This window comes from Cataglyphis hispanica, chromosome 5, assembly GCF_021464435.1.
Source record: "Cataglyphis hispanica isolate Lineage 1 chromosome 5, ULB_Chis1_1.0, whole genome shotgun sequence".
Classification (NCBI taxonomy): Eukaryota; Metazoa; Arthropoda; class Insecta; order Hymenoptera; family Formicidae; genus Cataglyphis; species Cataglyphis hispanica.
The window spans coordinates 769,955-797,054 of record NC_065958.1 but is presented as its reverse complement, the minus strand read 5'-3'; the positions used below and the strand labels follow the sequence as shown (position 1 = coordinate 797,054).

General features: G+C 29.3%; 1 protein-coding gene across 3 annotated transcripts in view; it reads right to left on the bottom strand.

Moving 5' to 3' along the window:
- LOC126849762 (diacylglycerol kinase 1) overlaps nt 1–27,100 on the bottom strand; it is a 104,543-nt gene that overhangs the window by 34,548 nt on the left and 42,895 nt on the right. For all 3 annotated transcript variants that reach the window (XR_007687448.1, XM_050591963.1, XM_050591964.1), the window contains exons 2-3: nt 21,447–21,575; nt 18,064–18,152 (exon numbers count right to left, since the gene is read on the bottom strand). Coding sequence is in view for 2 of the 3 variants with exons in the window: in XM_050591963.1 (XP_050447920.1) it covers nt 18,064–18,152; nt 21,447–21,510 (153 nt within the window). In the remaining variant the exon portion in view is untranslated. The remainder of the gene's footprint in view (nt 1–18,063; nt 18,153–21,446; nt 21,576–27,100) is intronic.

Sequence of the window (27,100 nt, the reverse complement as noted above, 5' to 3'; positions counted from 1 at the left end):
TATGAAATTATAAGAATAATTTTATCCAAAATTTATAAAAGTTGCTTAGAATCAATGATAAGAAGTTTCTCAAGCCATCTTCTTTTTCCTCTAACAATAAGATGAAAGAAAACATCATATTGTAATGCAGAAAAGAGATTAAATTAACTCAAATTACAACAGGTTTGCCTTCTCTATGCTTTCTCTTTTTCTTCATTTTTCTGGTGTTTTCTTTTATCTTCTGTTGCTTATCCGCTTTGTTAAATGAAAACTTTCCATTATGCGAAACTTTAATCCGAGCAATCTGAAGAGAAAATTCTACTTTACTTGAATTTACATATTTAAATGTAACACCCAATAACATCATATAACGACAGTTCTTGCGTGCCTTATCTTGCAAATTGTACAATCGGGAAAATTTATTTTCTTATCAAATTGTTTTTAAGCTACTTGAAATGGCAAAACAATTTACGAAAAATCATTCTTTAATTTTTCTATGATAGAATTCGAGTTTCGAATAATAATATTAATATTCTCTTTTTATCAAATTTTAAATATGTCGAATTGACAGATATTTATAGCCGGCAAATAACTTTTTACTTTGATTCGTTACGAGTATAATCGGGGTGTTGCACAAGATAGCGAGTGAAGAAAAAGGGAGACAGCTCCATTTTCCACTCGATTCTCGTTTAATACCGATCAAGTTGAATCGATCGGGCCGGTCTTTTACAATCTCCTCACTCTCGTCCGGCAATAAGCGGAAACGATGGATTGCTCGGAATGTAATGAAGAAAAGGGATTGGATTGGCGAGGATCAGCCGACGAGTGCCGCTTTAATTCCGCGTTTCGTCCTTCTGCTTGGATAAAGACGCGCGCACGAACGGCTAGCCGAACAGCAAATATTTTCTTGTGATCGGCGAAAAGATGAAGGAATTTTATCGCTTATGAAGACGAACAGCGGAATACAGTCTCCAGGCTTTTCCTCGGTTCTGTCTCTCTGTCTCTCTCTTTCTTCCCCTCTCTCTCTTTCTCTCTCTCTCTCTCTCTCTCATTCCTTTTTTCACACCATTTTCCCTTCACTGAGCTTTTCACCGACTTCGAGAAAGATGGTACGCATCTTCCGTCTCGTTCGACAAACGAGAAATGCCGCTCCTCTTGCTGGAGAAATTTCAACCTTGATTACGGCGATACAAGTTTTTTTTTGTTGCTCCAATATGGCGCGCCGTTCTATCGGCGTTGATTATTACGATCAAGATATCAAGGGCTTACCATTGGCAATGTATGATACCATTGGCTGACGACAGATTTGTTCTATTGAACGCAATGGAGCTGTTACACGTGTTTTCAGCGGCATGTACGGCCATTACGGCAAAGCGCAGGAATGTTACGGCTGCACCCGAATGATTTATGATCTCGAATATGTGCGTGATCGCACGCACAACGTGTACTAATGACGGTTTGCTTCAAAAGAGGTCTGTCTAATTAAGGAATCAGGTTCGCGTGCAGAGATGTAATTTTCAATCTTAGCCCTAATTGTATTTGGCTCTTCTTCCACCTGAAGATGCTTGAAAATTTCGCACGATTTCTTACAAGAATCTTAAATATAAATTATTCATACAATAAGAAGCATACAATGAAACGTGCATGAGGCAGGCGCGTATACATCTTAATGTATAGGATAATTGAAAAAGCCCCCCCAAAAGATCATTTTTTTTCGTTGTTCGAAAATATTCCATCATTTGCGTAAAATTGTTGACAAATATCTCGATTGGAAAGACTCTACTCTTTGCATAATATCATTACACAGTTAGAAAATTTCCTTTGTAAAAAATATTAATAATATTAATAATATTTTAAATTTATTAAATTATTAATTTATTAATTTATTAAATATTAATTTATTAAATTAATAATATTAATAAAATATTAATAAATTTCCTGGTTAAAATTTTTGTATTAAATATTTAACATATTTATACGTTAATTTAACATATTATTATTGTGTTAAGTGAATTCAAATATGAAATTATTAAAATGTCTGAAAAAAGTGTAAAAATAACACAATGTGAACCTATTTTTAATTTTATTTTTAATCGTACATAATAAATATGTTCCGTATCATTAGTGATAAGCTGATAAGATTTATCTGTCAAATTTTTAAAAAGAAAAAGATCTTGATTTTATTTTACAATAGAGGAATGACAGTAACTACAGAGCGTTAATAACATTTTCCCCAATTAATTTTATCATTAAAAATATGGTAACATTTTACACAAAATATATTTCAAATTACTTTGAGGTTTGCATTTATTTTGTGTGTTAAAATATTAACATAGTATTAATGTCATCATTTAACATTCATATTACGTTAAATTAATACAAAAATTTGTGTGAATTGTTTGGGACATGTGACATCTGTTAAATTTAATACACATTTTTTTTTAACTGTGTACATTTATAATAATTCCGTGGAATGTTAAACTCTCATCGTTGAATAATAGAACGTGGGCGAGGCGAGGTTTTCTCTGCAAACTCAGCAATTGCTCTTTCCGGAGCGTTCTCGTGTAACAGATATATTCGCTGGAAAAGAGTTGTGAATTATACAGCTCTCTCTTTTCCTCTCCCTGTCTATGAGAAACCTCATTCGAGCACCCGGCAATACAAGTTTTTCTTTATCGTTCGCGTGTTTTATTGCCGCGATGTTTACGAGTACCGGTTCGCCTCTCGACATTTTCATCGTACGCCGTTTATCCCTTTGACACTACGATATATCTCTCGTCATCCGACACTAACGTCGAATTGATAGCCGCTGTATTTGTATACCTGCAGATAATAGTGTGACGCTGCTGTCAATCGATCTTTTTTCCCAATTACGTGACGTAATTTTGCGGGCGCACAATCACTTGAAGCGGGGTTTACCATAACTAGATGCAGTTATGTAAAAGTGAAGCTAATTGATTACATAAAATAGATGTTCGTTTTTATCCTCGTGTACAAAGTTTCCCAGGATTACAACACCATCTACTAATGACAAATTTTTGAGATTATATAAATTTTTAAGATTTTAAGAGTTAAAGAATTTTAAAGAATTTTAAAGAATTAAGATTTTAAGAATTTTTCTTCATTCTAAAAATATCAACATAATAATGATTTGCGTATTATAAGCGATTCAAAAAGAAAAGAGCTTTTTGCAAACTAAACTTTATAGAGAGTTAAAACTACATTCTTTAATTTCAGATAGAATTTATTTTAATAGAGAAAGAGAGAATTTTAAGTTAAGGCTTAATTACAAAGATATGTTGAAGAAATTGGAAACTTGCAAAAATTGATGACCTCTCTCGGCATCTTTGCTGAGGAAAAATCGCCTCCAAATGATCTCAAGAATCTACCATTAGTAGGTGGTGCAGTAATTCTGGGACACCGTATAAAATCTATTATTTAGTAACAGTTTATTACAGTGCTATTTTTCTGAATCATATGAATTTTACAGTAATTAAAATCAAAGTTTTTATGAACATTTAAAAATAAAAATCTGAAATTTGCATAAAATGTTAAAGTAACATATTTATATTACTAAAATATCAATTCGATATGAACTTTGATTTTTAATATGCCTCTATTATATAAAAATTCTAATGATATTTGTCGGGTCCATCTTGAATTCAAATTAATTAAAATCTCGAACCATTATGCACATTTTTTAAATAATATTAATATATTCAATTTAATAATAATATATTCTTTTAATTGCGCGCGCTTTTAAATAAATAAAATAAATAAATAAATTGTAAAAGCAGTCTCCTATTTTTTTACAATTTTATTGATTTTATTCTCGACTTACAATTTCATTATTCTAAAGTAATCTAGATTTATCAAGTTTCTTGTAGATTATGATCGATTATATTAGAAGTGATAATTGGTAGTATTATGGCAAAGAGGGAGCAAAAATTATACAAATGATATTAACGCGAGTGACAATCATCGTCGAAGTATGAGACAAATGATTTGTAAATCTTCTTTGTGTTGCCACTTTCTAGGCCAAGTGGAAAAACCGGAATATAAACTTCGGCTTAACGTCACGGTTTATTCACTGCGTATGACATTACGTTTTTACGTTCAATGGCGTGGATTCTTTCCAGTTTTATTCTTACTCCTCCTCGCGTTCTTATATCCGAGCTTACCGAGGCACAATCGAGTGTATGAAGGGTACTGTGCAATATTTACAGTGCATCTTTTTATATTATATTGATTTTAAAGTTAAATTTATGGTCACACAGTACATATACGAAAAACTTTATCCACATTAACTAATATCAACAACATTTTACACAGCATAGCATATATGTATACATATACAAGTGTGTGTGTGTGTGTTTATCTGAAATAAGATATCTCATTATAATAAAAAAATTAAATTTATTAAATTATCTCGCGCGTAAATAAAAAATTTTCTTTTTTTATGCGAAGCGTTAGGCAACACCTGTTTCAAATTAATGAAATGACCTAGCGAGAGAAAGCGTCATTTTCACAGCTCGAATGACCACTTGGTGCATTCTTCCAGCAAAGCACCCTCGAGGCTACACGAAAAAGTAGACAATGTATATTGCTATAATAAGTATGATGCATAGTCATGTCAGCTGTGATGTCACTATAATCTCGTTTTTTTTGACATTCGAAAGAACGCGTCGTTTGCTTTGTTATTTTATTTCTCCTTTTTATATCTGCATCAAAGTAAAAAAAAAATAAATTAATCAACACATGCAATATCTCACATTATAAAAGTATATGTAGTTGTTTAGTGATATTATTACAGAATAATCACACACTCACACACACACACGCACACACAAGTAAAATTCATTACAGTATTCATCTTTGCGGTAATTAAATTAATGAAGTAACGTAATATGATATATTGCAAGTTCAACACTTTTACTTATAAAGATTTTAATAAAATCTTCTATTCTATATTTAGAGATTAAAAAAGCTACTCTGCATTGAATGTGTTTGCTATTTCTTTTCACGGGATAAAACAAGGAAAATATATTTATGTGATATTCCTACCTTCGGTAAGAAAAAAGGACGAAATAAAAAAAAGGAAACAAAGATATTCTTATTTATTTTAAAATTATTCATTTTATTTAATATTAGCCAGTAATAGAAAGTGGAAGAAAGCAAATGTCAGCTTAAAAAATAGAAAGGACGGAATCTAATTTTCTGTCGCTACTATTAGTTAAGAATATTGCATTCACGACTTTATTTCGATAATTTAATACAGGAAAATGTAATGGCGCGTATATTTGTGTGAAAACTGGGAGATGTAGTCGATCTTTTACATTCAAGACCTTGCATAAGCTGCAAGTGTGGAAGCGTTTACGTTTTGAGATGCTTTATTGAAGCATGCTGCGCTCCACCGAGCGTGAAAAACTCGACATCGGCATCTATAATCGTGGACAAGGTAACGTGAGAGACGACCTGAAGAAAATATCCGTCGGTTATCACATTTTCCCATTTCTAAAATGCTATAATCTTCATAAGGATCGATAATAGGAGATAGTTTCTGAACGATGACGTTTGAATTTTTCATCACGCTCGTGCGGAGAACGCAGCGGCATTTTATCGCACGATATCTACTTCCTTGAAAAATATGGAAAATCTTCTCAGGGATTTCTTTTGTACCTAGAGAAATCAGGGAATTCTCATGGAATTTCATATATGGGGACTCAGGGAATATTTTTAACAATTCTCACTTTCATAATTTTGCTTCTATATTATAAACAGTTGGCAAGTTCAAATGAGTTATGTAAAATATATTAAAATATATTAAATATAAATATATATCCCCCTCTATATATATAATGTGTGTGTATGTGTGTGTGTGTGTATATATATATATATATATGCATATATATATATATATATATATATATATATATATATATATATACATGTGTTGACTAATCTTTTTTTTTACTTTGATGCAAATATAAAAGGAGAAATAAAATAACAAAGCAAACGACGCATTCTTTTGAATGTCGAAAAAACGAGATTATGCTGGCATCACAGCTGACATGAGTATGCATCATATATATATATATATATATATATATATATATATATATATATATATATAATGTTTTAACAATATATTTATACAGTATATATTTTAACATATACACAGTATATTTTTTATTGTGATATTATTTTTAGTCATTAAGATTTATCAAACACACAACAAATTTATTTTAGAAAGTGCACCAAATTTCATCAAATCATCTTTGAAATATTTTTTTTATCTGGAATTTTAAACAAAAATACCTGGAAGGTCAGGGAATTTTTTTTGAAAGATTTGAATAAACATTGCATCGATTCTCTCCTTTCACAACATTTCAGTATCAATATTATGGGATATATATTCATTCTCTGTTTTTTTTTGCCATTGTCATATTCAACGAAATTTGAAAAAAAATATTATTCAATTATATAATATTATTATGAAATATTCTTTATAGAGAAAAAAAGGCTTTATATAGGATGGGCCATTTTGATCAATCTACTGAAATATTTCAGAGCCCGTAAAACAAAAATGTTTCAAAATTTGTTAAGGGGTCATCTAATTATATTTTTTATTGAATATTCTTATAATCTTTCTTGAGACCTTTTTAAAACACTAATAAAGTATTTTTTTATTAAGTACTTTTCGAGTTATTTTATATCTTATATTGATATATTTTGATATAAAAACTAAATTTTGATATAGGAACAAAAACAAAATCTCGTAAAATATTTAGTTTTCGATAATCTTATCGTAATATTTTTATGTACAGAATAACGAAACAAATTAATTAGTGAAAAGAAAAAAATTATCTTTAAGAAAAAGTACTTATTTACTTATTACAATATATTTTTTTAACAATTATTTGTGTTCTTCATACCAATTGATTTGTCTCATTATTGTGTAAAAATATTATTGTAAGATTATCAGAAACTAAATTTTTTTTCAAGATGTTTTATTTTTCATATCAAAATATGTCAGATTAAGATATAAAATAACTCGAAAAATATTTTATTATAATGTTTTGAAGAGGTCTTAAGAAAAATTATAAGAATATACGACAAAAAAATCATCATCAGAACATCAAACAACTTTTGTCTGAAACATTTTTTTCTTAAATTTAAGGGCTTTGTGTGAATTATTCCAGTAGGTTAATTAAATAGCTCACTCTATACATATATGTGCTCTCGACTGTCATCATACGACTAATGATAAAACAAAGAATAGCGAGTCTTGTTTTAATGCGCAGTATTTTTGTAGAAAATGTTAAATTTTACTTTCTCACGAAGAAAAACTGTAATAATTATTAAATAATTATATTGGATAAACATATCTAAGAAAATTAAAATGAGAAAAACGTACTAATGAGAATTTCGTCCCCCCAAAAAAATAAACTACATATAAAATAATTTTCTTAAGCGGAATTTTTTTTATATGTTCCACCGATAAGGCAAGCAAAGATGAATTGTTTGATAGAACACAAAAAAATTATCGTAAATAATAGATTTGGTCCGATGACCAAGGAAAAATCTGGACAACGATATTTTACGAGTCGAGTTTTCGGAAGCTATGAGCACCATAAAGCGATAGTGTGAGTTTGGCACAAAAATTTTGCTTGATGATAAATAGCTTTTTTAAAGACATATAGGGGATACACACACACATACACACAATATTTCTTGGCCGACGTTGTGGTTTGCAATATTTATGTTGGATTAGATACAATGTCGGTCATTAATTGTGAAAAAGCAGAAAGAATTTATATATAAAATTTTGTACAAAGTTTACATGTGAGTCCTTTATATGCTTAACAATTTTTTCGATCAAAAATAAATATTGATTTGTACTAAAAAAGGTTTTAATATATATTTTAATATATAAAAAGGATCAGTTTTACATAGATGGATTTAGTAGAATTTTCTTTAGTTAAATCTCCACAAACATGTACACATCGAAATTGAAAATTCATGCAAAATATATCGCGCTATAATTGAAATTACAAAACAACATCAAATTTAATTCTGCCATTGTATTATTTTTGAAACATAACAAGTCCTGATACTTCATTCAAGCAACTTCGTCCAACTTAAGTGAGCCGAAGAATGTATCTTTTTTAAATAAAAAATTTTTTGATCTTCATGGACATAAAATGGTTCAAACAACTTATAAATATTAAATCATGCGTTTATTGATGAAGATGGCCAATATATCGTCACAATAATTTCTTTTCATCATAGTGTGGTGAGTGAATTTTCCTAAAACGGAATCCATTAGACATCCGCGATTCAAGACCAGTCTGGAAAATCTTTTGGAAGACCAATCTATTCTATTTCCTATTTGTGTTACATTCGGACCAATGGTCGATTCAGTCGAGCAGAAATACAGAGTTTCTCTCTCTCTCTCTCTCTCTCTCTCTCTCTCTCTCTCTTTCTCTTTCTCTTTCGATCATCCCAGGAATAGGTATCTAATCCGTTTCTGAAATTCTCCTCTTCGCAGATTCATGTGTGCGTATGATGACGCAGTGACCTCGACGTATGTAGTGTCGGCTTTTTGTCGCATCGCCGACACGTTTCTCTTTCAGTGTGTCAGAGATGACGTCACGTAGCTAGGCAACCGCACCCTTGCGGCTCACGAAGACCCGTTTTTCCATGCCTTATGTCCCCAGCAACTGTTTCTCATTGCCCTTCGTATTTACGGGCCGAAGGACGAGCTTAGGGAACGTGTGCATATATGGGACGATAACTCGATAAGAAGATAGGAGACTATTCCTAGGATCCTCGAATGAGGAAGTTATGTCGGGGATGATCGCTTGAAATATGCTCGACAACATTGCGATAATATAATATAATCACGGCGTCTAATTTGATATCGTTATGAAGTTTGCTTCTAAAGTTTGAATATGGAACTCTCACGCGATAACGATAATAGATCTACACTGTATAAACTAACGATAAATTCTTGGTCAGAAAACAGATTTATTTTTCATTCTTTATCTTTCTCTCTTTGTGTAAAATTATAGGCAAAGAAGAAATAGTTTTCAACAGTTTTTGGGAAGCGAGCGTGTGAAACAAACGACGATGAACGCGGGAATGTCAAAAATTAAACATCAATTTTACATCAATTTTATTTATTCTCTTTCCTTAATTGGAAAAGATGCGCTTATTATCAGGCATTGTAAAATCAAAATCGTTAATTGCTCTCGCAATAAAAATCAAATATATAATCAATTTGTCGCGATAATGTTAGATGCAGAAAGATGCATTACTGGAAGTGACATCGATAATGTGATCCTAGGCAACGTGTCAGAGCATTGATATATATGTCCTTGTCCGTTACCGACCCTCGTAAGGGACTCTCTTCGCCGAGAATATCTCGTTCACAAAGCTTAATATAGAAACTGTAGCACCCCTTCCGTCTTGTTGTTCGTCGTTGTTTATCCGTGTCTGCATCCTATGCGACTATATACATATATGTGTGCATGTGCGTGTGTTGTGCGCGTGCGTGTGTGTGTATGTGTCTATACATATAAGAGAAAATAGTCAAGCATGTTATTCAGGCGATGTAGTAGTCTTTACGTTCGATCACCGATAAGTACGCACGTATAGCTAGCAGAAATAGCGTGATTTTCGTGTCTTAAAATTACGAAAACGCTCTCAAAAGCGTACAATAATAAAATTAAAGTGAATTTAGTACACTTTGTATGCTCCATATACAGGGTGTCCTAGACCACCCGTACACCCCTTTTCTTTCAAAAACTAAGCATTTTAAAGAAAAACGTTTTCAACAAAAATTGTATGGTTTTGAGCGGAACATAGAGGGGAACAAGATGGTGTCATTGGTTTAACCTTGGATGGCATCGTTAAGGTCAAGTCAAGGACACTTTTAATTTCTTAAATGGAATCCCTTATTTTTTATTGAATATTTTTATAGCTTATGTTGAAAGCTTTCTAAAACTATTACACTATAATAAAGTATTTTTTTTATTAAGAATTTTTCGAGTTATTTTGTATCTTCATCTGACATATTTTAATACAAAATATAAAATATCTCGACAATTATTTAGTGTTTGATAATTGTATCGTAATATTTTTATGTAGAATAATAAGATGAATCAAATGGTGTACAGAAAATAATTGTTTTTTAAAAAAATTTTGCAATTATTTGCAATATATTTTTCTATAACAATTATTTATTTTTCTTTACACCATTTGATTCATCTTATTATTCTGTACATAAAAGTATTACGATACAATTATCAAAATTAAATAATTCTCGAGCTATTTTATATTTTATATTAAAATATGTCAGATTAAGATACAAAATAACTCCAAAATTCTTAATGAAAAAATATTTTATTATAATATTTTGGAAAACTCTCGACATAAGCTATAAGAATATACAATAAAAAATAGAGGATTCCATTTAAGAAATTAAAGGTGTCCTTGACCTTAACGATGCCATCCAAGGTCAAACCAATGACATCATTTTATGTTCCCCTCAAAACCATACAATTTTTGTTCAAAACGTTTTTCTCTAAAATGCTTAGTTTTTGAAAGAAAGAAGTGTACGGGTGGTTTAGGACACCCTGTACTTAACATCAGTCTCTTTACTCGTTTACGAAGCACATAAATCGTGTATCTTTTCAATGGAACAATCGAAAATACGAGGGAAGAACTTTACAAAGACGCGCTCCGATTCGCGATTCCGATTACGCGAAATACAAAGCGAGAGTACACAAGGAGAACGGCGTCTATATTGTTACGTAACTCTGAGTTGCCGCATTCTCGAACTTGCTGTTATAATCGCGAAGCCACATTCAATTAGCAATATGACTTAATCGTTATAGTCGAATGGAATTCTCTCACTGCAACGCCTCTTAATTATGAAAATGAGGAAGTAAAGTATTTTCTTTCTCAAAAAGAGATATATGTAGTATATTTACTTGTCATCGTAATTATATAATTTTTTGCACATTGTATATATGTATTTGTATTAAGTAATTAATATTAAATGGCACTTATAAAAAGTTAAACATTAATATAAATTTGTTTTGATAATATATTCTTCTTTCGTTATTTAAAGCGTATATTGATGCATCGCAATTAACGATGAAAGAGAAAATGATAGAGAAAAAAAAATTAAAAAAAATTTAAGGATAAAAGGAAGGAAGAGTTAGAAAAAGAGATGGTTTGTTTTACGTGCTCCATAATGATACTATTTTCCGCGCAATGAGATATCTAGCGAATGGACCTGAGCACGGAAACTTGTATTAGGATAGCGATTCCTCGTAATGACCCGTTTCGGCTATTTCGCGTTTCAGATTTCAATTAAGAGGATGGTCCTGCCAAACGGTATTTAATTAATTTACCGTTGCAAAAACATGATTATATGCTCGATTTAAGCGATTGAGCGCTGACCGAAATAATTTTACTCATAGACTTTGCAATGAAATCAATATAATGTATTTGTAGTAGAAATATAGAGACAGAGAGAAATAAATCGGCTCTTTTAATTTGAACTATGGATGGAATAAATTTGCTTTTATACTCGATTTGATATCCTTGATAACGAGTAACTTTATTTTGTAATTTTATAAACATCGAATATATATTGTATCAAAATTTTAATTTTAAATTTTATGTTTTTTCAATGTATATTTTTATATTTCAATTTCTCTTAAAATCCAATAATGATGCTTCGGAGTAAAATATTACAAAGGATTTTTTTAAATAAAAAATTCGTACAATTTTTATAGATATTATTGCATTATACACATATACACAGTTTATGTTTGTGCTCATGAATTTGATACAAAAGTTTCTTTCTTCATACGAACTACTACTATTTAAATAAAAATAGGCAAATCTTAATTAGATATTTATAAAACTCTTTTACTATTATAAAGAAAAGAATTCTCTTCTCTCTTGCCTTTTTAGCGCGATGGAATTGATTAGAGACTCGACTGAATTTTTAGTTCAGAGTAATCTCAGAACTAAACTTGCGATTTTCGAACAATTCAATTAATTTACGCCGAGAAATCTCGTACCGGCAAATCACAGGCTCGTCTAACTATAATTGAGAGAGTTGAGTACTGGAGCAAACGCGTTTCATGTTACAGACGTACGGTTGAATGTGGCCTCTTACCGACCGTTGACGCACAGCTGTCCCCAGGTGAAATGTCCAATTATGAGTTCTCAACACATCGGTTATGCTTCACGGCGAAAGACCGTGTCCGCGGGGAATTTCCGGAACCTCCATCCCGTAACCGGCCACCCGTAGCCTCTTAGCGTTTGATATCGATTGTCATGCCCCCGCAGGTATTATCAAGTTTGCATTCTCGTGCACAAAGGACTTCTTGTAAATGTTGACGCAACGATTCCGTTTCAATGATCTTGCCAACTAGTATATCTCATGCTGATATCGCAAAAAATGGAAATGGTTGATTTTAGTGATTTTCAAATAAAAGTTCGTCCGTCTCTCGTCAGATTCACATATAATTATGAAATTATATATAAAATTATATTTTATTGTCGCGTCATATTTTGAAATCTCCCCGTTTTCTTTTTTCTTCCTTCAACGTAATAAAAAATAAAAGTGCAAATTAAAAATGTCATATAAAAATCTGTTTATGAATAAAAATTCAATGTCATATAGAAAACCCTTACATAGGGTTCTAGATCACCCGTACACCCTTTTCTTTCAAAAACTAAGCATTTTAGAGAAAAACGTTTTGAACAAAAATTGTATGGTTTTGAGGGAAACATAAGATAGTGTCATTGGTTTGACCTTGAATGGCATCATTAAGGTCAAGTCAAGGAACACCTTTAATTTCTTAAATGGAATCCCTATTTTATTGCATATTCTTATAAATTATGTCGAGAGCTTTTCAAAACACTATAATAAAATATTTTTTATTAAGAATTTTTCGAGTTATTTTGTATCTTCATCTGACATATTTTAATACAAAATATAAAATATCTCGTAAAATATTTAGTTTTCGATAATTTTATAGTAATAATTTTATGCACATGATAATGAGGCAAATCAATTCAATAAAAAAAATAATTATTTAAAAAAAAAAGTTGTAATTATTTGCAATATATATTTTATTTTCTGTACATAAAATTATACAATTATTAAACATTAAATAATTATTTTTGAGATATTTTATATTTTATACTAAAATATGTAAGATTAAGATATAAAATAACTCCAAAAATTCTTAATGAAAAAATACTTTATTATAGTGTAATAGTTTAGAAAGCTTTCGACATAAGCTATAAGAATATTCAATAAAAGATAGGGGATTCCATTTAAAAAATTAAGTGTCCTTGACTTGACCTTAACGATGCCATCCAAGGTCAAACCAATGACACCATCTTACGTTCCCCTCAAAACCATACAATTTTTGTTGAAAACGTTTTTCTTTAAAATGCTTAGTTTTTGAAAGAAAACGGGTGTACAGATGATCTAGGACACCCTGTGTATATTCTAAAAGGAGATTTTCGAATTATTGAAAGTTAATCAAAAGTTTTGCCATGTAATTAAATTTGAAAACAGATAATATTTACTTCATAATAGTTTTTACAACTGTACATATTTAATAAATTGATGTCGAGTGATATGCTCGATTTTAAGTGAAAATAAAAGTGTTACTTATTGAGTAAGTTTGCGGAATCTTTTACGTGGCAATTACTCGACGTTAATGGATTTTAACTGTTACCATAAGTAAGCATACAAGTATACAATAAGTAAGCGAATTGTGACACTCTTAGTGCGAATAATGCGATTTCTATGCTTTTCAACGAACAATTCCATTAGTGAGTTGTGAATTTATGATATATATCACAGCATGATAAAAGTCATTATGCATATGCGTGACATAACCTATTTTCCTCATTTTGAGAAATGCAAGGACAAGGACTTTATACAAGTGTCTAATATAAAATTTAAATATCTTTTTTTCTTGCAGGACCTGTAAAAGAATTCAATCCTTTATTATCATTCCAAAACAATTATATATAAAGACTGATTCATATGAAATTCCGACGCTCATACAAGTCGTTCATATGAGAATATCACACGAGAGAAGCGGTGGATTATGTCGCCGTTTATGGTGAGGCAGTAAATTCACTTGTCATCTGAAAGCGCGTCACGTGGTCGGAATTTGCGGAAAGATGCGGAAAGATGATATAGAAGAAAGTAATTTAGATCGCTCCTCAAAGGGATCCAATTTGAAGCGCGTCATGAAATTACTGCCGCTAGATTATAAGTCAGGTCTCTTGATTGTAACTCGTACGAAGGTCCAATGTTATTAGAACTCAGAAATTTAGTTAGAAAAATAAATGTGTGTTTAGACCATTATAGTACATATATATTTTTATATATTTTTATATGTATGTATGTATGTATGTATGTATATATGTATATAGCTAATAACTTTAAAATTGTTTTAAATTTTTTGGTGAAAATTTTTTGGTTTCCTTTTTTGTGATTTTCTTCAAAAGCAAATCAAATCAAATTTCTAAAGGACTTTTTTTATCGATCCCCACGAGCTGTCAAAGTTTTGACATTTAATTTCGGGATACTCTATACACATAGAGATGTGTTCTATCTTTTGTCGTAATACAAGAACTGTCGTGTTATTAAAGAAGGAAATATTGAAAAACACACGCTTTTTTTTTACCTCAACATAGTATTCAAAATAAAATTTTTGTACTTCCCCTTTGAAACTTATAGTATATCAGATTTTATTAATGGTCATTTTTATATTTATGACAACACTTGCGTTATATTCCATAAAATTTGGTATAAAGTATGTGCAAACAATTATTTTATTATTGACAGAAAAGACATGCAGGAGAAAAATCTGATTAATATACCGTTATAATGTAATGTGCGTAAATGAGACATTATGACAAAAGCAGCAAGCATCTCGCCAAATACTTCATAAAAAAAGTATTGTCGTAACTTTAGCGATTTGTTTTAGTCGCGGAGTTAATATCCTCGGGAAGACTACATGTGCCCCCCTATGTTTACGTTTGCACTCGTATTAAAGTTATATACATTGTTCCGGCAATATGTCGGATATGATGACGTAAGAATAAAAAAAATGTTATGAAATAACAAGAGATGCTGAAGTTGAAAGAGAATGATTTTATATTATACAGCAAAATTTGTGAAATATATTGACATGGTCTTATTAATAATCGTTTGCAATAAAAAGCTATACAAATTTCCAAAATTGCAATAATGGTCGCATGATACTTTTGACTCACGAATTTCTCGCGTCATGTAATATAAACGGGCGTTTAAAATTCTAATTACTGAAAGAAATTCTTTCTTTGTGAATTGAAATAATAATTTAATTAAATAAATTACAAAAATCTACAATTATTAAATTAAATAGTTATTCATAATAAATAAAAATTTGTAATTAAAATTTAAATCTTGTTCTCTTTTTTATATTTACAATATAATGATATAAAAATATTTTGTTTCCAAGACTCCAATATCTTAATGGAAAAATCTAACAATAAATAAGATGATTAGATAAAGGGGATGAAAAAAGATCGTAAAAAAGCAATGAATATGAAACTAATAAAAAGGAAAAAATCATTACAAATCAAGACTAAATATATTGATGCGTAAAATCTGCAGTCTTAAAAGATCATTATTGCGAGCTTATGATATACTTTCTTATTAGGAAAATGCAATTTCTATGTCTATTAAGGCATTGGGTGGTTTATCCTAAGAAAAGGAAACATTATGTCAACTGCAATAATAATTTTATTATTTTTACATTTTACTTTTTTTAATAAATTAATAGAAATTTTTGCAACAACTGGAAATTGTCTTTTGTTATGCTTGATGGATAATGATTTTTATTATTTATATTTTTACTATTATATGTTTACTATAATACTTTCATATTAACAAAAGTGCAACATTCTCTGTTAAAAAAAAAAATCTATTTATTTATCTATTAAAAAATTATTAAAAAAAATAAAATCAGAGAAAATTTAAGATAATTGTACAATTAATTTATGTAGAAACAAAATTTGTTATGTTAACGATTATACAACCGCAAACGATTGTTATAAGATGTTAAACAATTCTTGATTTCAGTTTCTGCTGATTCCTTCCTATGTAAACATTTTTTTGAAATAGTCTATTACAAAACATATTTTAAGCTAACTCTAGCATATACGTGTGTTATTTTGTAATGAGAAATTTTTTTTCGTACAACAAGAAATAACGTTTATATAAATAAATAATTTGTATAATATAATATAAATAAAGAAATAATTTGCGCGCAGTGTAATCATCAGGAATTCGAATCGATTATTAAAGCGTCGAATGGAGTCCTCTTACACGGCCATCCTTCTCGTATAACGCAAGCGCGTAATAATACCCATCTATCCGCGAGCGCTATATATATTGCGGATATCATACCAGCAAAGCTAGTTTGCAATTTTATGAAACGAATGCTTTCGCATTGTCTGCGGTTGTATTACTTGTCATCATTCCTATACCTTTCGTTAAATTGTATTCTCATATAATTGATTTAATTCCATTGCACACTCACATGTAGATGAAGCATTCGCTATACAAAGTATCTCAGAATTAAATCAACAAACTGTGTTATAAAATACATCAAAACAAGCCAATTTTGTCAATAAAACTTTTTTATTGTTTTATGTATACAGAGTGTCCCAGAATTAGACTGACAAACTTTAGATGATTATAAAGGATAGCAAAACAAGCCAATTTTGCCAATAAACTCGTGTCCGCAAATGAGCCATTTTGGCTCTAAAGAATCAAAGACTAACAAGGGCAAAAATCTTTGAAAAAAATATTTTTTTTAAATTTTATTAATGTGAAATAGAAATATTTTTACCATAAAATTTTTTATATAAAATATTAATATATTATATAAAATATTAAAATATTAATATTTTATATAATTTTTATATAAAACGTTTTTTAATCTTTCGAATAATTTTCGAGATATATTGAAAAAAACAAGAAGCCACATATGAGTGATTTCATCTCTTTTTTAAAAATCGTTTTTAGGTCGCAATGAGAAAATTCTAAACTCGTCTATTTATCTCTCCGCCCTCCTCCTATATGTGTGTAAAGTTTCATCAAAATTAGAATTAGAATCGAGTTTGAGGTTCCCTTGTTAGTCTTTGATTCTCTAGTGCCAAAATGGCTCATTTGCGGACACGAGTTTATTGACAAAATTGGCTTGTTTTGGCTTATTCTTTATAACCATCTAAAGTTTGTCAGTGTAATTCTGGGACACTCTATATACATGAAACAATAAACAAATTTTTCCGGAAGAATAGTTCCCTTGCTTTGACGATGAGAAATTTATTATCAAACGTAACTAGAAATTGATTAATTTTTTACAAAATCACAAAGCGTTTTCGATGCAGATATAAAATGAATTAATTATTTACAGTAAATTGGTTTAGATTTATTTGTGTGTCGCTGTTTCCTATGAAATGGTGTGCTTCCTGAAAACTTGTTTAACAGTTTACGTACACCGTAAGTAGATATTTGTTGCACAAGTGCACTTCTGAGCACACCAATCGTTCAATTTCATTTCGTAGAAAGGCTAAAGTACACCTGAGACGAGAGTCTACAACGAAATCGTGTTCGCACGATGAGTTTCTTACAACTATCGATTTACACAGAAAACCTGCGGAAATTTCCGCAATTTCCGCAACGGAATTTAATGTACATTTTATATAAAAGTATTTACTTAATAAAATGTCGCGATTTAAAATGCATTGATGCATTTTTTAAAAATGCATTGATTTAAAAAAAATCATCACAGTATCATTGTTTAATATACTTTTACTTTTTTTGTGATACGCGCGTATATATTATTTTCTACCGCTTATATATCTTTAAAAAGATTTTTTTTTGCGGAAGCAAAAAAAATTTTTTGGATTATTTAAATGTATTTTATTGATTAGACGATAAAAATATGGATTAATCTTTATATATATATGACTCACTCCGTCCGGATGATATTTCGGCACGCCACTTGGCGTCGTATTGTTTCCGCAAAATTCAGTCAAAACATCCTGAAGTTTCCGCGTTGAATCTGAAAAATAATTAATGATTCGATAATTTGTTGTATTTAATTGAGTTTTATACTATGATATATAAGAAGAAAGCGACAAATATCAAAGAAATTATCAGAACTTGAATCTTAATTTAAATTTACATTTGAATCGATCTAAATAACACATTTTTTATATTGATCGATAATATAACAAAAATATTATTTAATAATGATATAAAATATAAGAGCAAGTTAAAAAGTAAAACTTTATTAGATGGAAAGATTTATATTATATATGTTACACATTATCGTAAAAAAGGAAAAATATTTTCCAGAACGTTTTTCGCTAGATTTGTAAATTTTTATATAATTATTTTATTAAATATCTGATATTATTGCATCAAAAATTTGATGCATAAAATTACAATATTATTTATTTTATGCGTTGCGCTATAATTTGTATTTATATTTGTATATTACAGTTCAACGCAGTTTTTTACGTAGTCATCTCTTGCAAATCGACTGGTAAAAAATTTTTATTTTATTGACAAACGTTAAGTGTATAATGTTTTAATTTTTTATTTTTCAAATCTTTTATTAGTTCTATTTATAAGTATTTACATATTTTTTATATATTTGGCGTATGCTTTTGATTATAAATATCTAGATGTATGGATCATTATCTTCGCGATATTATCATTTCATATAGGAGAGCTTATTAAAGAATTTAATTTAATTTATTATTATTTTATTCTAATTCACCAGTATTTATAATCAGATTCTTTCGCGCGCGATTACAACTAAGAATTCCTTCTCGACATTTTCTATTGTGTATTTTAAATAAGAGATTACTTAAATAATAGCCGCGTTACAGTAATACCAGTAAATTTGTCGACGAATGGCGGCAATTTATTTCGTGGAACAAAGTGCAACGCTCGTACGATGAATTAGTACTTTTTTGCGCAAACGTCGCACGTGTTACTTCTTCTCGAGAAATGTGTTAGCTGTTACTATAGTCTCCGTCAGCTAGCTGTAAAATACTAGACGACGAGACACCTATATGTCATCAAGCTCGCAATCGAGGGGTTATACGTGGAAAATCTGACATATTTGCTGTCGTCGAGTAAATCGCATAGAAATACATGATAGTTAATAAAATGATATAAATTTCAACGTTCAAATCTATTATATTAGCTACACCTTTATCAGATTATACAAGGTCAATTTTTTTAATCTTAACAGGCAAATATCGACAGACAGAAAAAGCATTTTGTAGCTGGAAGTTTCAACTTTAATACGCTATCGATAATTTTTAAGTTTCTTTATCTTTCCTGTTCTATGTTTTAAAAAAGAATATATTGTTTTGTTCCTTAAAATTATGTATTTTTGATACTTTATATAAAAATTATCGAGATACCAAAGATATTTATTTGAATTCACTCAATCTGAAAATGTAACAAAAAATATGGATTTCCATTTGAAGAAATTAAGTTGACCTTCATATGACCTTAAATAGATGTCTCAAGGTCAAATCAAGGTCACTCCTTCTAAGACGTCATAACTTTTATTTGAAAAGTTATTTTGTAAAATTGCATATTTTCGAAAAATTTGTCTGTTAAGATTAAAAAGACACTCTGTATAACAGATAATCCTAAATACGTATTTGTTCTAATTTTTAATTTCGCGAGTCGCAAAGAATTTTTTGAGCTGTCTCGCAATCATTTTTATCTAAAGAAATATTCGTAGAGATATCTGCGAAGTTTCTAGATAATTATCACAAGTTACGAATTGACGTATAATCTTGATATTTTTAATTAATTTAATGTAAATTGTTTTATAAACTACTTATATTTCTTGAAAATTATGATATGTATAATAGATTTTATTACATTTTATAATAGAAAAAAATAAGCAAAAAAATGTAAAATTATTAGTTGATATTTATTTCCAACTTGCACGTATATTTGATATTTATTTCCAACTTGCACGTATATTTGATATTTATTTCCAACTTGCATATGAATCTCGATTTATTTTAATGATTTAACAAGTTCTCAATGATTGACTTTTATTGCTACGCAATTAAACGGAATATAGATTATTTTAATTATAGTTAATTAACCCAAATGCTATCTGTAATTAATGATTATGCTTTTGTGGTAACTATATAACTTGAAAATATTCACTATACAGACACACTGAAGCTGTATATAACTTATGGCAATCAGATGCGAAAGGATTTATTCATTCTAAAAAAACCGATCATTATTTCATTTAATTAAATTTTCCCATTTAGGAGCGAATATGTAATTACGTTTCGAAATGTTTCGGCAAAGTGCCAGAATCCTTTTATATCGACATATTTCCTCGTGTATTAGTTTGCACTTTGACGATAACGGACAATATCATTATCCGTCTTTCATCATTCGAATAACTTCGTTGTCTATCGAGATAATTCGATTCATTCGACGATAATCACCCAATGGCGCGTGCTACTATTTCCATCGAAACAAAAATTTTAAAGAACATAACAGACATCACAAAAAATGTATCTGTATTTGACGGATAAATTCGTATACGCTATGATCTATAAAACTATTGTACTATTATAACTATTTTAATTCAATCTGAAACAAAAATAATTAAACAAATTTAATTTAACTATTTTTTAGGCAGCATCATGTGAGTGGTCATCTAATAAAATGGAAACATATAAATATTAAAAATAATGAAAATTTTATGAACGCAATAATAATAGAAATGACATAGAATAAAAATTCTACTTTTTTTGAGAATAAACCGTACAACAGTGAATAGTAATTTGCAAAAAACATTAAGATATTTAAAACGTATAAATTATATTTTAATATTTTAAAAAGATCTATTATATTAAGATATATTAAGATATATTAAGATATATTAAGATATATTAAGATATATTAAGATATATTTAAAAAAATCTCTTATTAAAAAATTTAATATAAGATTGTATCGATAATTGATTGAATTACGAATCTAATTTTTTTTCAATTTCTTTCCGCACACAAATTAATAAAGCGTCTAAAGAAAATTAAGAAAGGGTATATAGAATTGCCCACACTTTAAATTTTGTCGGTATTAGATAAGTCAAAGTTTATTAAACTATATTAAACTATATTAATTTAACAACGTACTTTAGAATTTATAACTTATAAAAAATTCAAACAAAAGAGAAAAAAGAGAAAGAAGGAGAAAGTGGAAAAAAGAGAGAAGAAATGCTTTTCGTCGTGATTTATCCGCATTATTCTACACGTTTCAGCATTTCCTTTTGCATCTCCTTTTTTTGTTACTTACAAGCTGCCAAGTCCTGGAGTTGTTGGAATTCTGCTGGCGAGAGCTTATCCCAGTGAAAGGCCATCCTTACTTATGGTTTATGTATCCCTTAGGACGAGTGGCCAGATGTACAATATTGAAATTCGTCACCTGCGAATTAAAAGATGCTACTATGTATAAAATATGATTAATGTAGAGTTTTTTTATGTAATTATATTTCATTATTTGTACGTTAAACTGTACCATGTTAAATATTACACTTGAAACTATTGTATTTAGAAGAATCGCACGATATACTGACATATTAATAGCTCTATAAGTTTCAAAATATAAAAATAGAAATTATTTAATGACTGATTGTACGATAATCTATTAATATTGATCCATAAAATACTTTTTTGTATTTTTTAGAAGTAACATGTTAAGGGGAAAACCAACGTAACAGTTTAAAAAAAATTATCTTTAAGGATTTTTTTTTCTAGTAAATAATTTTTTTTTAATCGTTATTAGCATCACAAAGTACATAATTTGAACTATTTTTTGTAAAATTTTCGTTAAAAAATATTAATATTCAAATTAGCCAGTATTGTGAGCCGCTTTGAAAGAAATTGGCGCACGTGTATCGGGGCAACGAAAACTCTAAAACAAAAAAAAAATAAGTATTTTTTTCAAATATAAGACAATAGTTTTAGTTGCAAATAGAATTTTTGATTGAATAATTTATTTTTTTGTAATATTAAAGAACAGAGATTAATGTCACATCGATTTTTGAACTTTTTCCTTTAAAAGTCTGTCTTTTGTAACAAATTATTTTTCTTTAAATCCATACATACAACTATTGGCTTATATTTTAAAAAAATATTTGTTTTTCTTTTTGTTTTAGAGTCTCTATTGGCTCATTACGCATGCGCCCGTTTTTTTTTTAAGGCAGCTCACACGATTGGCTATTATAGCTATAAATATTAATATTTTTTAATAAAAATTTCACAAAAAGTAGCTTAAATTATATATTTTGTGATGATAATAAAATAATTAAAAAAAAACAATTATCTACCAAAAAAAAAAAAGTTCTTAAAAATTGCTTTTTTTTTTTAGCCGTTACACTGGTTTCTCTCTTTAAAAGAGTATTAATAATATATATTCTATTTTATTACACACAATGATCCACATAATAAAACTTAATAAACTAAAATACTTTTATATACAAAGAAAATGATTTATTTTATTATTTTGTATAATAACGTGACTGGTTTAGATGCATTTATTACAAACAATTTGTATAAACTATAAAATATATATGCGTGGATAATCAATTCATAAAGATCGGATTTAAAACGTCAAATCGTGCAAATTAGATTTAGTTAGGTAAATTGTTTGTTAAATCAACCTACAGTAAGTAATCATGTTCGTTGTTGATTTACTATCCCCTCTAGTGGTTTATGTTAATATAGTCTCCTGCGATCTCGCGTATACATTCGTTATTACGCATCGCTTGTGCTAAAATTACAGATTTACGGTCACTGTGGCCGCTTTTCTCTCTCTCTCTCTCTCTCTCTCTCTCTCTCTCTCTCTTTCTCTGTAAACGCACCTATACGCAAGAGAGGAATCCGTGCGATCGAGCATATTTCTCTCGCAAACGTGACGACACGTGGACATATATTCCGTTAGTGAAATTCATAATGTCGAATGAAATTCGTTCGTTCGATGCACATAAAAATTTATCTGCAGAGAAGAAGTTGATAGAATATATTCGTATTCAATATAAAGATTTTTAATATAAAATTATTTTATATATAAAGGATTTTATATATAAAATTATCGAATTTTTTCAAAATTTTTCTACGTTTAGTCATTATTATTAGTCAATATATAATCTTTAAAAATAAAAAATATATTTCTTTAAATCAATATGAGTTGTAAATAAAATTATTCGATGCAGATACGGGATCATTTTTCATACAAAGATTTTCTTTTTTAAAAATGTTCTTAATTGCTTAATTGCAAATAAAATGACATTTATATAAAATGTGTGTTTTTATTTTTGTGAATTTATTTGCAGAACATAATTACATTTGAAATATTCTATACATATAACTAATATGTGATTATTCATATTTTCTTTAGAAAATTAGAGAGCAAAGAAAAACTCGATGCTATACAGTGGCTTTGATTATTTCAGATGTGCAATAGTAATATACTCTCACGTAGTATTTGTTTGGAAAATAAATTATTTCTTCCGTGCGTTTTTTTTATCATTTTTCTGTCATTAATAATTGTTTTAGCAACTTTACAATATTTATATTGCTGTATGTCTAATTCTAATTTATTTCAATTAAATGTGTATGTATTTGTAAATGCGAATATTATTATAAGAACACACGATAGCTGCTCCTTTAGCCCTGTTATAGAATATTGTTTATTATCTCGGAGTCGTTTTGATTATTTAAATTATTTTTTTGCTACATTCCTAATTCTCATCTTTGGATATTAATAAAATATTATCAAAAAGAATTATCATAATATATTACAATAATCTATTTTTTTTCTAAATAAGTAAAATCGGATATTTGTCAAATATCACTGATGCGTAACATTTTGGATACAATCTGGATGTGAATGAAATCGCCAGTGAAGTGGATAAAAATAAAGATTTCGGGAATAATGACAAGGAATTAAAAAAAAAAAAAAAACCATATCGAGACAAAAATTATTCTTGTTATTTCGAGACCCTTAATCCGAGGTGTACCGTTGATAACGAGCTTAATCGACGAACGCGCCGCAACGCACGATCGCATTAATCCTCCCCTCCTCATGAAAAGCGAAGGATTCGATCGCCTCCCTCGCAGTTGCAAACGCACCGATAATTTCCTCGTGTTATATACATATGATCCATTCTTTCGCGTGTGCGGGAGGGATGCGGCGCGCGCGCGCGCGCGCGCGCGCGCGTACACGCACACTCATTTCGCACGCCACGAGCGTGAAATGAAATTTTGCTGGTCCGTTGGCTTCTTCTGTGATATGCCTAGGTCGGCTGTGGCAGTCGCGAGCGCCAACAAAATGCCACCAAAATCGATGCGGCGGACGCGCAGTGTTGTAATTAGTCACACACATACGTCCGAGTCACACACGCAAATCCGAATGAAGGACAGGAAAGCGCGAGATGCAGTTTAGCGCGGCCGGATAATCCCACCCGGAGAATAAATCCAAGCGAAGCGATTGCGAAGCTTTTTCGTTCAAGTGCTTCTCGCTTTACCTTTTTGCCGAAGGCAAAGTCGCAGCAGCGGAAAAGCACATATGAACTGTTTTTTTCCAAATATGCGAAGAGTTTTAGAAAGAGATTTCTGTTAGCTGTAAGTGATTTTCGAGAAAGAGAAGGTATGCAGTTCATACATGCAACCCATGTAAAATAAAAACATGTATACAGCTTGAGTTGTTATCATACTCTCGCGCTAATTATACGCTAGTTGCACGCGAAATAACAAGGCATACACTTCTAGGAAGAGTTATTTTTATTTTTACATGAAGATCTCGTTTAAAAGCCTCTGCAACATAAACTCTGCGTAAAAAGATCTAAAAAAGTTTGTCTCTAACAATCTTTCAAGTCGCCTGTAGCGATTGTAAAGCCCTTCAGTGCGAAAATATTTTTTTTTTGCAATTTTTTTTTTTTAAACGATGAAAAAGTATGTTGTTCCGCGTGTTTGTCGTCCCTGTTTTCATAGTTTGTTTCACTCGACAGATTACTCTCATCACTTGCGATAATACATTGTGACTGGAGAATTTAATTTCACAGTTTTTTTTTTCTGTAGACTCTTGCTTTTTTACTTTTATCATACCAAGCATATGTATCGTTAATTATATTCGTCTTTATATTTTACAGGCAATATACAAAGCTTGAAAAATTTATATCTTTTACAAAAGATAATTTTTCGAATCAATTATTTAGAGTCTAAAAACAAAAAAATATGCATTCAGAAATTTAAAGATAAATTATAAAGGAAATTATTTTCTTTGCCGATAATCTAAATCGTCGTTCATCATTTTAACAAGGCGTATATTCCACATGGGTATCCCCATGGATCGTAAATTCTAAGAGAATTCGCACGTTGTCGACTGTCGTTTAATTTTTCTTATTTTTACAATCTAGCTGAAATTGCATTTCTTGTGCGGTGCAGAAAAGCCGCCTACAAGAAAATGTTGTGTGTGTGTGTGTGTGTGTCTCTCGCGTTACAGCACTTACAACTATTGGTGAAACCGTAAACTCAAGTACGAACTCGACGGAAGATAGTTAAGTAAATTTATTATCCTTCACCAATAACGAAATGAAATATACACCATCGTCAGTTAGTCATGATAGAATCACTGTATGTCTGCCTGACACACTGTATATATTTGTATGCGATGTATTGTTGTATATCCAATATAGTGTATATGCATATATATATATTATACGTATAACTTAATTCAAAGCTTGACAATAAGTATTCATAATAAGACATATTTCTATTTTGTATTGGTTGTGTTGAAAAATAAATTTTCGTTTATTGTTACAAAATTTTTAAATTTGTGAAAATTATTATTTAAATTAAGTATAATATATTTTGTTTAATTTATTATAAATGATATGCTTGTGTACTTGAGTTTATGGTTCGCAGCACATGAATAAAGAACTCGTAGAATATTTTTGTGGATAAATAATTTTTAGATTTGACAACTAATAGAATAAAATGTAATGTATGTTTATGCGCGCGCGCGTGTGTATAAAATCTTTGTCCGAAAAGAATATCAGAAAAATTATGGTACAATATCAAAATGCGCTAAACTTTTTCTTGAACGAGCTTGTTGTGTGTGTGTGTGTGTGTGTGTGTGTGTGTGTGTGTGTGTGTGTGTGTGTGTGTGTGTGTGTGTGTGTGTGTGTGATAACGAGACAAGTATTACATCTTTTTTAAAATAGTATAAATATTTGTAATCTATTTAACTACTTTCATTGCTTATATAAATGCATAAGCTATTATACGACAGTATGAACTGGTATTACATATATATATATATATATATATATATATATATATATATAAATAGATTTTTATAAATAATATATTTTGAATAAGAAACAGAGAGATGATAAATTAATTTCAACTATCCGTATATATTTTGTATAAGATAATATTATAATGTTATAAACGTTAAGAACTTTTACTTTTATTTATATTTAATTTTATTATCAATCTTTATTTATATTTATAAAAAAGTTATCAAAAATTTTAAAATATATCTTGCTTTTGTGCAAAATTTATCTATTTTACGCGAACATTAATATGAAGTAATGTAAGCAATAATTTTCTAGCAGATTTTTGTCAGGCGTCTGTTGCATGTTAATAATGTTAATTTTTATAATTTCCATTTGTTCTTTAATATTATTTTTTCTATTATTTGTTTTTATTACTTTCTGTTTTCCGAGGATCAAATATATATCTCAAATATTTCTCATATATATATATATATATATATATATATATATATATATATATATATCTCACTCGTTTTTTTGATTTTTTTAATTCCACAGCGTTCCGAATCGCCATCAATCATGACAAATAGAGTTTAAATAAAAAAGTTGGATCAATGAAATGTATAAAAAAAATTTCCATTTCTTTTTGGATTGATAAAACAATAAT